The 14,365-nt window shown below is 37.3% G+C and overlaps 1 protein-coding gene across 1 annotated transcript in view; it reads right to left on the bottom strand.

The window, feature by feature from the left end:
- TENM3 (teneurin transmembrane protein 3) overlaps positions 1 to 14,365 on the bottom strand; it is a 481,887-nt gene that overhangs the window by 308,218 nt on the left and 159,304 nt on the right. The window contains exon 3 of the mRNA XM_054166328.1: positions 12,387 to 12,689. Coding sequence (XP_054022303.1) covers positions 12,387 to 12,618 — 232 coding nt within the window. The 5' untranslated portion in view covers positions 12,619 to 12,689. The remainder of the gene's footprint in view (positions 1 to 12,386; positions 12,690 to 14,365) is intronic.

Genomic DNA, 14,365 nt, shown 5'->3' with positions numbered 1-14,365 from the left:
AAACTCACTTGGTCTTTACCAGATCTCTCTGTCCTGCTTTAATACATGAACAATCAAACAAGAACACATTACCTATAAGGACTACAGCAAAGTTGTAATTTTTTGCCTCTCCATACTTTGAGAAGCATTTTGGACTTTTACTGCTGAAGCTGAGTCTGTGCATTTTAAACAGACTTTTAGCCTCTGTTTTGGGGCACAGCGAGAGACATAAGTGAATCCCAAATGATTGTATTAATGAATTAGGTACAATAAACTACTGACATTTCAATAACTTAAAGTGTCTAAATTATGTGATACTCAAAAATTACTGCCTTTTTAATGGCTGTGTCTTCATTCTGCTTTTATGTCTGTACATTGAAGACATTTATGATATATAGACATTTGGCAGGCTCGTTTGCCTGCCTACACGGACAATGCTTTTCCACCCTAGCCCATAGTTACTTCATAGCTCTGCAAACATATTAGAACACATCTGACAGACATCCTAATTTACCTAAAATCAGTCATTTAACATAAAAATATACTACTAAAATAATTAGAGCTCATAATACAACAAGAACAGAAAGTAATAGAATTGCAGAAATGTGACCATATAGAAGTGCAAATAATTCCTGATATATTAGAAGTTAATGCCCTGGCCATTGACTTGTTTTAAGTGAGTGAGTTAATCATTTTATTGCTGTGGTTGATGCTGCTGCTACAGGTTGAAGTTGTTGCTATAGTTCTCACAATGACTTCCATAAATAATGAAAATCAGTTACTACAGTTAGGTACAAATCAAACTGTGTTTTTTATGCAGCTGTGAATAAATATTTGAACAGAAATACAGGTAAATATAGAAGGAGTAAGCATATTTACAACTCAGCAGTGTGAAGATTGTCAGAACAGGGGATTATCATGCAGACTAATATCATGACTTTTTTTAACGCTGTCACACCATGTGAATTGTGAGGGTTTTGTGAGAGTTAAAACTAATTAATTACAGAAGCAAGCAGGCCAAATAAACCACCCAGTGGTAATATGGTCAGAGCTGAAAACAAAGTGTCTAAAATGCTCGGGGTTTTGCATTTTGGTAAATATATACTACAAGTGACCATCCAGAACAATGGTTTGGTATGTTATACAAATCTACCTTTTCAGTCAGAAATCGATAGAAGAGAAGCCCATATGCACATGTATTTGTATATGTGTGTGTAGCTACATGCCCAAGAAGTGGCTAAAGTATATAAAGTGTTCCACATGCAGCACCTTTGGTTCTAAGAACAGGGATTTGGGAAGCAAAATGCAAAGGAAAGAGGTCATTTTGACCTAAGACAAAAGTCACTTCAGTCAGTAACAAAACTGTTGTTGACTTCAACACTACAGGGTGTGATGCCTATGATCCTTATAACCTCACAGTGCTGAGATCTGAGGGCAAGAAAGGACACAGATACTGCCTCTTGAGCCACAATTAGACCACAGAATCATGGAACTAACCAGGCTGGAAAAGACCTTCAAGATGATCAAGTCCAACCCAACACCATCTAATCAAATAAACCATGACATCAAGTGCCTCATCCAGTCTTATTTTAAACACTTCCATGGATGGTGACTCTACCACCTCCCTGGGCAGCCCATTCCAAGGGCTAATCACACTTTCTGTGAAGAATTTCTTCCTAACATCCAGCCCAAACCTCCCCTGGAGCAGCTTGAGACTGTGTCCTCTCATTCCTCCACCAGCCTGCACCACACAGCCCCACGCTCCCCCCTGCACTGTGAAAAAGACTGCACTCTGTGAATCACTCAGGGAGACATCTGTGCAGACATCAATCTGAAGAGACTATTCCCTCTCTTCTTCTTTCCCTTTTAAGCAAACTATTATTTTTAAGAGATTCTACTTCAGGCATTATATAACAACATCCTTCATGATCGCTTTCCAGGAGACTGTCTTAGGCACAACATGCCACCTACAATATATTAATGGATTTTATTTTCTACTTGAAGTTTACAACAGCCTATCTTCATGTAAAATATTTTCTCTTTTTCCCCGCTCTTATGAATGATAAGAAAACCAAAATAGCATGTCACTGGGCCAAAAAAGAAAATAAAATAGGGCAGGCTTCATATATTGCCCTCTCATCATATTCAATATATTAGAGCTTTTCATTACACTGACAAATTTTACAGCATCCCCCAGAAATGCTGTAACAGCTAAATCATCTTCTGAATTAAAGCTTTCCTAAGAGCTTTCCTAAGAGGATTGTACTCTGTGTAAATTGCCCACACAAATGAAAAGAGAAAACAAAACCCACAAAACCCAAATGAAGAAGTGAAAAATGTGAATTTGTGCAGGAATTTATACACCACTTCCCCCCCCCCAAAAAAATAAACCATATATGTGATATAAAAATTTACATTCCTGACCAGGGAAATCATGTCTATGGATCCAGGGGAAACTGAACATAGCTGGGACACAGATCTAGTGGGCAGGAGAACAGTTGAGGCTTTTACCAGATAATGAACGACACTACAAAATAAAAATTGAGAAGGAGACTGCAGGAGCTCAGTGGAAAAAAAATAGTATGAAGACAGGACATTCTCCTTGTGTTCTTGAGAGGTTTTAATTAACCTTTCCAGAATGGCTTCCATGTAAGGGATTTAATCATGAGTTTCTCAAACTACATACACACTTGGAATTTCTCCCACTGACAATAAGTGCCTCAACAGTTCATAAAGACTTAGAAACAACTAAACAGACAGGCATAATGCTTTGTGGGTATTTTTCCTCACCTTTAAAAAGTATGAAGTGCTAAACAGGGGGAAAGAAACTAGACAACTTTTCAAGCAGCCTTGTTCTGAAGAGGTTTTTGGACTATTTGGGATGATGTACCAGGAAGTTAGGTTTTAAAAGCTAACAACAATGATGCTTACTACCATTCTACCATTAGATACTGCATTTCTCTTGACTAGGAAAATCAATTTGTTGGTAGTGTAAAGACTGCTGACACTCTCAATTTGTGTGGACATGAAGAAAATTAATGTAGTAAGTCTAAAACAACTTTCAGGAGTTTGTGCAGCAATCACTGTTAAAAATGCAGCATTTGCCAACAGTAATCACAGTATCACCAAGGTTGAAAGAGACCTCAAAGATCATTGAGTCCAACCTGTCACCACAGATCTCATGACTAGACCATGGCACCAAGTGCCATGTCCAATCCCCTCTTGAACACCTCCAGGGATGGTGACTCCACCACCTCCCTGGGCAGCACATTCCAATGACAAATGACTCTCTGTGAATAACTTTCTCCTCACCTCGAGCCTAAACCTCCCCTGGCACAGCTTGAGACCTCTTGTTCTGGTGCTGGTTGCTAGAGAGAAGAGACCAACCCCTTCCTGGCTACAACCACCTTTCGGGTAGTTGTAGAGAGCAATGAGGTCACCCCTGAGCCTCCTCTTCTCCAGGCTAAGCAACCCCAGCTCCCTCAGCCTCTCCTCACAGGGCTGTGCTCAAGGCCTCTCACCAGCCTTGTTGCCCTTCTCTGGACACGTTCAAGTGTCTCGATGTCCTTCTTAAACTGAGGGGCCCAGAACTGGACACAGGACTCAAGGTGTGGCCTAACTAACCATACACATTTCCTTGTTATTTGCAACCACTTTCTGTGTAAGCATTGATCCACATAACATTGGTGTACCTCTTCAATTACATTAGTTAACAAAATAATTTTTAAAGTATATTAACATAATTTTAATGTATGTAAATATGCAATATTTAATTATTATATATAACTGTTCTTTTAAAAGACAATGTTTATGTATGTGTATGCCTATTTCCCTAACAGAATCACACAGGTTATATATCCTACGAGTGTAAATCCGTTTGTTTCATCAAGTACTGTAAGTAAGCAAGTTTGATGCATGCAGAAATCATGCTTTAGTTTACAAAACCAGAAGTTAACAATTGGAATTAAATGGAGACCTGCTGCATTTGTGCTTTTCCCCTGGCCTAAATTGGAAAAGTTACTAAAAAATATTCATAACAACTTAAGCTAGAAGTTGTAAATGTTGTCTGGGGGAATGCTTACTGAAAATAAGTTTTCAAAGATATACTTGCAGAGTTCTGTTTGCCTGGATGCAAGAAATCACAGTGAAGACTGATAAATAATGAGCTTATTGTCATAATTGTTCTGTGTTTGTTTTGGTTTTTGTTTGGGGTTTGCTTTGGGTTTTTTGGGGGGGTTGTTTTTGTGCAGTTTTTTGGTGGTGGTGGGTTTTCTTTGTGGTTTTTGGTGTTGTGAGGGTTTTTGGGGGGAGGGGAGGGGTTTGGGGAGGAAGGGTGGGTGGTGATGAAGATGGTCTGTGACATTCAAACTATCCTAATCCACTGTATCACATTTTCCTCCTGTTTTTAATCCCTATGTCCTCCTCTTCACTCATCACAACCTTCTTTCTTGTCACCTCCTAATCTCTATTTCTTGACCTTTCCTCTCTATTTACTTTTCCATCTTAACCTCCTTTTCTTGCCGTTATTCAATTCAGAGTGGAGCTGTAAGGTTTGTATGAAAGACAGTTGCTTCTTCAATATATCCAGTAAACTATATAATGACAAACAGTTTTAAATATTAAAACTTAGCAACTGTGCATATAATTTTTGAGTGCTTGTTATTCTGAGCAAACATTAACCATACAGTTCTCCCATTCCTTATGGGCTTGTGCAATTTTATCTGGGAAGCTAAGGCATAGTCTCAGTGAATTCTTATGCATGCCAGGTACTCTGAGTTCTCTGACTTACTGTGACACTTGGTAGAAAAGCTTTATGTAAGACTCAAAACATGAGTCTGTTGTAGACAAAAAACAAACAAACAAACTCCCACCCCACACCTTTTTCTTCAAAAAAAAAAGGTATTAAAACTTGATACTTAAACTACCCATTTATTTTTACTCACATTTAACTGCATCACAAGGAGACATTGATTGAAATGAGAGTGTGGGAATGCTTTTATTTTAAGAAATAAAGCAGGATCAATGTGAATTGAAACACAGTAACTTCCTACCAGTGGTTTTCCAAATTATGGTTCAAACATCAAGAATCTTCTGTGCAATATGGGAGACTCGTAATTTTATTCCTTGTTAAGATTGAGGGTGGCAGGGAATCCTCAGCCCTAATCCACAGAACATAAGAAGCACTACTTAATCCAGTATAAGGATAAAGGACTGTTCATCAAGCCCTTCTGAAGTTACCACAGAGTAAGATTAAAGTCAGCTGAAAATCATTTCACAACTGCACAATTCAATGCCTTCAAGCTACAGCATCTGCAATCATGTTCCAGCAAATGAAATGAACTAGTAATTTAAATATTATGGTTCCAAAATTGGGGATTTCATATAAAAAAATTAGGTGTGTAACTGTGATTACATAACATACAAACTAAATTAAGAGACACTAACACAGCTGTCCAGATCATGGACAAAAAGCAATCCTGTGGGTTTAAATAAGAAATACAACTCCATAAGTAGAAAGGAACACAAAGTCTAGATCATGACCAGAACAACATTTTAGGCCTTCATCTTAAGCTTTGTATCCTGAGACCAAATCATCAACATCTCAGCACCCATTTTTTACAAAATATGAATAAAGCCTAAATTTGATAGATGTGAAGAAAATATGACCCAAGGGTATGCATTGTAAAGATGATGGATATCGAGCCTGCAAAGAGCCTACAACCACAGATCTGACAGGCATGAACTGCCACATTACAGTCAGTACAATGCTAATGATATGACATATGGCCTGAAATGGGGACAGTCAAGCAGGAAGGAGGCAGCATGAAAAGAAGCAGGCAAAACTGAGCTCAGGCTAAACAGAGCTCAGGCCCACTGCCATTCCTCTGTATGGGGAGCAGAGAAAACTCTACCATTGTTTCTGCCTTTCCACAAGTGACAGAGTGAATAGACCCACAGAGGGATAGGTCTCACAACATGATAGAAAACTTGATTAGTTCAACAAGCTCTAAACTGATATAAACAAAAAAACCCAACACACCTATTCAGAGCAGCTCATACATTTCTATTTGTAGGATTTCATGAACAAGCATCCCACTTGCATGGGAATCAGCTCTGCAATGCATGGACCAAAGAGGCACTCGGACAATTGCTGTGAGTAAATTGCAAAAGCCAGATTACACAGCCTAAGAACTTCTGCAGAAATTAAAACCTCTTTGACTCTCTCACTTACACATCCCCTCACACTCCCCCTAAAAGGGCTTCCATTCTGTAAACACCCATAATAAATGCACTGTTGTATTGTCTTAATTTACATTTTCAGGCAAAATGTTCATTATGCTGAAGACAAGACAGGATTTATGACTCAGATGCATTTATGGTGCTGCAAAGTGAAAAAGCAGAAATATAACACTTGAGGCAAATGCGTTGCCTTGGCTCTGCCATTTCTTCTTTTGGCTTTAATAAGCTTAGTAACCTTGAGTACTGGCTCTCAAGTCTAAGTTGTGACATTTTACAAACTGATTTCAAAAAGTATCAAGGAACTTTCTGAGGAGCTATTCCTATTGAGCATCTCTGCATCACTTTCTGCATTTCTGTGCCAGTGGTGGAATAAGCAATCACTCACAGCTTGGCCTCCAGCCCTGACTCTCAGCTCTAAGCACTAAAGTGGTGGACAGGGCAGACGGTACTCTTCAGCCTCTTTCATTACTCCCCTCACCCCATTTCTAACTGCACACTTTTCTAGCTTTATTCTCTCCACAGATGTTAACATGCTGAAGTAATCTTTTGTTGCCATGCATGTGATTCATTCATTTCCCCAGTCTTCAGTTTAGTCTTTATTATGAACAGAAGCATTGCATACACCTCAGTATATGAGCTACCGAAAGATGTAAGAGCAATTACAGATGGTCTGCAGTATCTTTATTTCTATGAGACTGAAAGTCCTTGTGAAGGCCACCTGCTCACCTTCTAAATCCTTAATCATTACGATCAGACACTTAATTCTTCTATTTTGCAACTGGACTAGTCAAAGACAAGGTTTTTACTCTGTGGACCAAGGCTGCACAGAAATGCCTGATCAAGCAGTCTGCTGCCAATAACCAAGGTTGATATTTCCTTGGAGAATCACAATTGCCCTCTGTCTCTAGATCTGTAGCTTATCTACAGACCATGGCTCACAAGGGGCCAATTTCAACTAGATGAATACCTTAGAGCAAGTGTGTATATCACTGAGCATGAGCTAAATATATTCCTAATCAAATAAAAGTGAAATGTTTTTCTTAGTACCACTCTGTAGCTAATAGAATAACTTTAAAAGTCAACAGATTCTTATCATCTAGAACCCGAAAACCAATTAACTTCTTATTGTTGCTTTAAGAAGTAACCAGTATAGCAAAGAAAGATGATAATATTACTTAGCACTTACAGCGCTTTAATCTTCAAAGCATTTTGCAAACAAACTAATTAATCTTCCCAACATGCCTGTGCGATGGGCAAGTGTTATTATTCCTGTGTTACAAAGGTAAAAAAAAAATCCACCTCTCCCAGAAGGTTATGTGCTTAGCTCAAGGCCACAAAATTATCCACACCATACCGGTACTGTAGGCTGCTTACCTAAGTTGCTCACTCAAATCAGGCAGATACTGCAGGTGGCCATGTTTTAGCTTAACAAAGAGGTATCTGTCATGATGGCAGTCGGAGCACATCTTGCACAGCAGCCAGGAACATAAAACACTAATTCTACTATCTGACTCAGATTTTGAGGCAGCAGTTGCCGTGTCACTGAATGGTGATTAATTTCCTCATCAGAAGATCACTTACAGATTATTTCATACCTTCCTGTAAATAATCTGCAAAGCAGGCTGATTCAGTCCTGCTGAGAATCATTTGCCTATTCAATAGTCAATATCAGCTCATCAGTAGATGATCAAATATGGTCCTGTATGTCTAGCCCTCCACTGCTTCAGACAGGTAAGCTTAAAATACTCCAGCTTTAGGTTACAAAACATGACCATTTAACTCCTTTAATCTTATAGCTGACATTTATGGCATCTAAAAAGATTAAACTTTTTGCTATCCAAATAACTCATTTTGAGCAGCTGGTATTTAAAAGCCACAGACTTTGGAGTCATATTACATTAGGATAGAAGTTACAATTAAAGTTTCAGGTTTCTGAAGTCTTAAAAATGTATTTCTGACAGTGTTAATTTCTTAAATAATAAAATTGTCAAAGCATATACATCACTGCTTCAGGTGCCTCTTTGACTGAATGGTGAGATTTTTTCTAGCACCTAATTCTAATTGTCATGGGACTGGCAGTTCAGTGGTATCTATGATACATCTACACACTAACACAATGCACATGGCTTTGCTTTTCAGCAAGCTGGTACCTGTGATTCAGCATATTGTGAAGGAAAGAAATTATTTTTGTTTCCCTGTTTGGCAAGTTGAGCTCTTTTTGCATTTAATCTAATTTAGGCACTTAAAAAGAATAAACTTACAAGACAGTAAAGGTACAAAACCAGTTGTACAAGTACTTTATCCTGCAAAACCAGGATGGGTAGCATGATCATAAATGGACATTGAGGCTTGGCTGGCAATGGATTGTTCTGATTGATAAACATGGCAACACTTTCACTGCCAGCTAGAAAGACCAAGTAACGTTACCTGCAGGCTACACTATAGTTGACTCAAGCTTTCAAAAAGTAAAAAACAAAATCTGGATTACCTCATTGGGTTTTCTATTTGAAAAAGGTGTCCTGAAACTCAGTTTCCCAGTTCATACCACGTGCAAACAGTGCTGTGATTACTTTGTATGAAAACATGCAAATCTGCAGTGTACCCTGTTGCCAGCGCTTGTTCCTGCTCCTGTGCAAAAACCCACTGAGGTTTAATATATCTGCAAGATCACTAAACTCCTGCAACAACAAAATTCACTGTAACTGAACAATGACTACTTAAAAGGCATTGTGTATTCCCTCTCTTCCCTTTAATGCGTATCTGACAGTAAATAAAATACAGTTTTTGCCTGCCTATATTTTTCTCACAAACAATAAATTTTTATCTTGTGAGTCCAAGTTTGTTTCATGAACTCTTTCAAATTATTTTCATATTGTTATATTAATAATTCTTTTTTCCCCCCAAATTTAATGTAAGACAATTCTACTTACTTGCTCCATATAGTTCTACAGTACTCCCTTCCCATACCCAGAGTCATGTCAGGCTTTCAGATATTTTAGCATAGCATATGTACTTTATATCACTTCACACAGAAGTTTAATTTTGTAAACACAAGATTCTGTCTCTGGATAACAGAGGAATTCAACTTTATATAGTCAGTTTTAATCCCAAATTCAGCAAGATGCTTGGGCATATTCAAAAAACCAAGCATTTAGGTTGCTGAATTCATTAGAGAAGTCGTACATTTAAATCAGTCCACTCATTACAGTTGGATATTTCAAAGTGAAAGAAGACAGCTGCCTAACCCATAAACAGCAAACAATCCTATCACCACACCTTAGAACGTATGTACTCATGGTGCTTGATCCAGTGGCAAGAATGAGATTGGGTATCTTTTCAAACACTGAATTTAAAAATTGAGTTCAAAAATACTTTAAAAGACAGTTTATAGTCTTCATTTACACAACAGGATGCTGAGTTTAATTATTCACAGCCTTACCACTTAAACAAAAATATATCTTGTGGTGGGGATTAACAACAAAGTGAGAAGACATAAATTTGAAGTTCCAAAAATATTAAACTAAATAATCTTTATCTAATGAGTTTTAAAAAAACCAACAGTTTTGCAACAGATGAAGGGCTTGAGAAGGGAACGAGACCACAGTATGCCTTATGTCTGGTTGATGTTAACCGAAAGCGTGTTTCCCAGAAGAAGTTAAAATCTTCTAAAGAAGCAGGCCTGCTCTTCTAGTTTTGTCTGCTCTGTTTCAAAATTAACAAAATAATCCCAGTTATTTAATGATTTCATGTTCAAATATTTTACTGTAATGTTTTAAACACTGGCTTCAGAATTATAATGACAATGTAATTATTATATATTATGCAAGTGTTCTAAAGTAACAGAAATTCAAGTCAAGGGAAAAAAGATTCTGTGAGTGGAACTGACAACCGGAGAACCTCCTCTTCACAAGTAAAGATCTCCTGGGATAAAGTCCTATCTCTTACAGCAGTATTCCTCTCTGAATTCCTACTGTGGGATTTTGTGAAGCAGGAATGTATCGATACAACTAAAGAAAAAGAGGTGGGGAAGTTCCAATTCGTTAGCAGAATGCTGTGAAGGGCTTTACCCCAAAACATTAGCCATAACGGACATGGACATTTAAAATGTTGCCAGTTTGAGAGACTGGACTCACCTAACACTGGAATTCTGATATTGCTATTTTACAGAGTCTGTCAAAAAAGTGAAACACTGGTCGTGACAGATTTTAGAAATTAATTTCTAATTAAAGGCATTTATTAAAGATTGGCATTTATTTATTTCCTGTTCATTTTTCAGGCTAGAATGCACTTAGACTGGCAACTAAAGCCAAGTATCTGCACTCTATTTCTAGACAGCGGGGAGGGTGGGGGGAATACAGGGAAGTGTGGTTTATACATTATTTAAAAACCTTTGGAATGACCTTGAACACCTTTTCTACAAAATGTTTCCAATGCCAGAAGCAGTAAATTCTCTCAGTCAAAGATGAATCAAAGGAATACACTATCTAAGACTGCAAAACAAGCCCTTTATAACCTGACCCTATCAAACATGCAGGTAGTCCCTAAAGGTACTAAACCAGCACACATTAGAGGAAGCCAATAAGCCATACAAAAAGAATTACAGGGACAATGAGGAAAATCAAATGGGCATAGATGACAGTGATGAGACCACTGAAAAGTGACAATGACACTACCCATCCCAAACTGCATTTTTAAGCTTATAGGCATGTAATTTATTGCATATTGGACAATAAGTATTAGCTAAATATTATGTGCTTTTCTGAAGAAAATGAAGAAGAAAAAAAATCACCAGGCCCCAGTGCACCATCATATGTTACATGCCAGACTATGTAACTTCTTCCATTTTATTACTGCTATTTAAAAAGAGTAATACTCATTCAGGCAATAGTTTATGAATTCATTAAATATAAATGGTGCCTACTTGGATAGAATTTTGTCACTGCTACCAAGAAAGCGCCTGCAGTACAGGTCTTAGAACACTTACTTTTGATTTTACTCATTGAAGGAATGAGAACAAGTTGATTAATGACTTAAGAACTAGAAAGAGGTGATGACCTGAAGTTTCAACACATCACAGAAACAAAATATACATAGCAGAAAGCAGGCAGAATACAGTAGCAGCAAGCCTCAGTTACATGAGCCTAAAAGAAATATTTTCATTTCCCTTGCAAACATTTGTAGGCAAAAAAGTCAACACCATCTGCCCAGCTCTAATTCTGATGTAAAATTATTCTACTTGGAACAAAGAAAGAACACCAATTGGGAAAAATATTTTTTAAAATTTCTAAAAATAAAACTCTGGAGTTCCCTGCAGGAAGGGAAGCTTTATTTTTCTATCCCAAATATATTCTTGTTATTCTTGTACAAAGGTAGCTTCATACAGAAGACTGAGAAGTAGGTCCACACAGCTCTTAGCCTAGCTTTATCCTTTTAGATCATCTAGTCCAAACTCCCTGGTCAAGTACAGTCAACTACACCAAGTTTCTTAGGATCATACCCAGTCAGGTTTTGAGCATCTCCATGGATATTTAGACCTATTAGGTCGCTCCCCTGAGTTCTGGACTCAGCAGTTCAACACTGAGCTCTAGCAACCTGTTGGCAACTGCTCAGGTATCATATGTATTAAATAAGATTAAAAAATTGCCCAACAAACCCCAAAGCATTACTTGTAAACTAACTTGCCTTACTCACTGTACGGTGCTGTTACTACACTTGCAAGCTGAAATTGAAAGCACTGAGCTAATGCATTATTTGTGCACTCATCCACATATACAGTTTCTTCAAATGTGCTCATAGGACTTAGCCATTTGGGAACAGTTGCATTTGTTTATTTTTATTCTTTTTGAAGCTATTTACATTTTGGGTTTACTGAAGTGGAAAACTTTTGGTAATCTGTTAATGAGTTGAATTTATGTTTGGGATCTAGTTTTTAAACTGTAAGGCCTGAATACTTCTTTGTGCATTGTATGTTATTTCAAAGATGGTACGCAATACTTTCCCACCTTTGGAAAACACTGAAGGAGATAAAAGTCAAGAGTGTCTCTATGTGCATGGAGTATTACTAAAACTGGTGAACCTTGTATAACAACATACTTTTCCTGCAGTAAGAATGCCTTATTGCTTGGTACTAATGAATTATACACTCTGAATTAAAATATCTTGCCTACCTTGTCTGGAATACTCATCCGCTTCTCTGTGGACCAAGTCTTTTACCCGGTTTCCATACAGCAACCTAGAGGAATCATGATCAAAAGCTTTCAAGGTTTCACTGGAGCTGTAAGACTTCTGTGTAGGCACTCTGCACTCCTCATTTTCTGTGGAAGAATTTGTATAGCGCCGTTCTTTGTCCCGTCTGCTCTTTGTCAGGGAGCAATAAGGCCTACGTTCCTTCACATCCATACTTCATTCCTTCTCTGTGCACATCAGTCCAGCTTATTTGGAAGTCTTCTCTACATTCAGTTTACATTCACCTATAACAAAATTAGAAAGACAACCCCTGATGCATTACAATGGTCTCTAATAGCTGTGATTGCTTCCTAACTGTCTGGAAGAGAAAGATCTGATCAATGATAGGTGAGATACACTTCTGGAACATTTGCAACAACTTCTCCGAGATTCACACATTAGCTATTCTGATCAAAAAAACCAAACCAAAACAAGAAGTCAGCAAAGAAATTCCTGTGAATGGCAACATATGCTTCTCAATTTTATACATAGTAGAAGATTACAAGCAGACCAATCAGACTCAGAACTGGGCAGAAAAAGTGTAGTTGTTCAACTTTAAGAATGTGCTACTGAAGTCTAAAGTCTATATGCAATTACATTGGTTTCTTTCTCTGAGAAGGACGCATGCTTTAAAGGGAAGTCTGACTTCCTCCTGCTTGTCAGAAACTTGTGTTTAATGTCTGCTTTTTTATATAGAGACTTCTACAACTTCTTGTCACTTTTATTTCAAGAACAATGTTCTCATCAAGAACATACACAAGTGATTTCACAGCAAGCTACAAAACCACTATAGGGGATATGCAGGAAGACTTCTCCCAGGCAGTATATTCTATGTAACTTGCGCTAGAAAGCAAGGAACTATTTGGTTTGTGACAGAAAGAGTTTTTCCTTCCCTCAAGCTTTTAAGGAATGCTACAATAAATTATATTTCTATTACTATTTATTTCTCTTTACTGTCCTGTTCCACTTGGTTTTCAAAAGAAGGTTTCTCAGTTTCTTATTGTGGCTAAATGTGCAGGACCCAAGAGCTTGACTCTGCTAACAGAGTAAGAAATAGATTGGAAATTTCGCTTTTGTCTTTAAAGAAAAGTGCTAAAATAAAGAACAGCATTTATATTGTTAACCAACTGAAAGAAACATCTAAATGAAGAATACTTTCAATGATTCAAATACTTTGCAACTTTACCTGTTAACCGAGGCTTTGATAGGTCTGGTTTAACACCCTTTATACACTAGGGTTCTCTTCCTCCAGGATAACTTTCTCCTGGGTATTCCCCTTAATTTAAGGCTCTTAAATACCACAATTATTTTATGAAGTACTGTAAGTCCAGTCCTTGGTGATGTAGAATTAAAATGACAGTTTACACCACATATCACAAGACAACAGCTAGCTCCACGTACACTGTTCAGCAAAAACAACCTTGCTTTAGAACTCTTCAACTTTTTCATTTCAAATATGTAATATCAAACTAACTAGTTGTCACTGCTGCCAAGATTTTTAAACAGTGTTTGATTTACTACAGAACTGTTATTCAAGAGTAATAATGGTAGCTTATTTTTTATCATTCTGCTATGAAATTCCATGAAAAGCTCTTGTATTTTTTGATCTCACACTTTAGACTAAATACAAAGTTACAAAGTCTTCCATTTAAGCAATTCTTGTCTAAATTTACCGTATATTCAAATGTCAAGTGGTTAAAAAGGAACTGAAATATTTGTACATGATCATAAACCCCAAAGTTTTGGAACAGAATAGTTTGTTAAATTCATGACTATTAAGATGTCTGCCTGCAAACTCTTTCCATGTAAAAATAATTTTCTAGGCAATTCATAACCAGCTTTCTTAACACTAAACTGAAGTGTCACTTTTAAAATTCATTACTAACAGATACAGGTATTCTTTGCCTTTTAAAGACTTCAT

Source organism: Dryobates pubescens, chromosome 1 (assembly GCF_014839835.1).
Source record: "Dryobates pubescens isolate bDryPub1 chromosome 1, bDryPub1.pri, whole genome shotgun sequence".
In the NCBI taxonomy this organism is placed as follows: Eukaryota; Metazoa; Chordata; class Aves; order Piciformes; family Picidae; genus Dryobates; species Dryobates pubescens.
The sequence above is the reverse complement of the archived record's forward strand: the minus strand, read 5'-3'. Positions and strand labels throughout refer to the sequence as shown.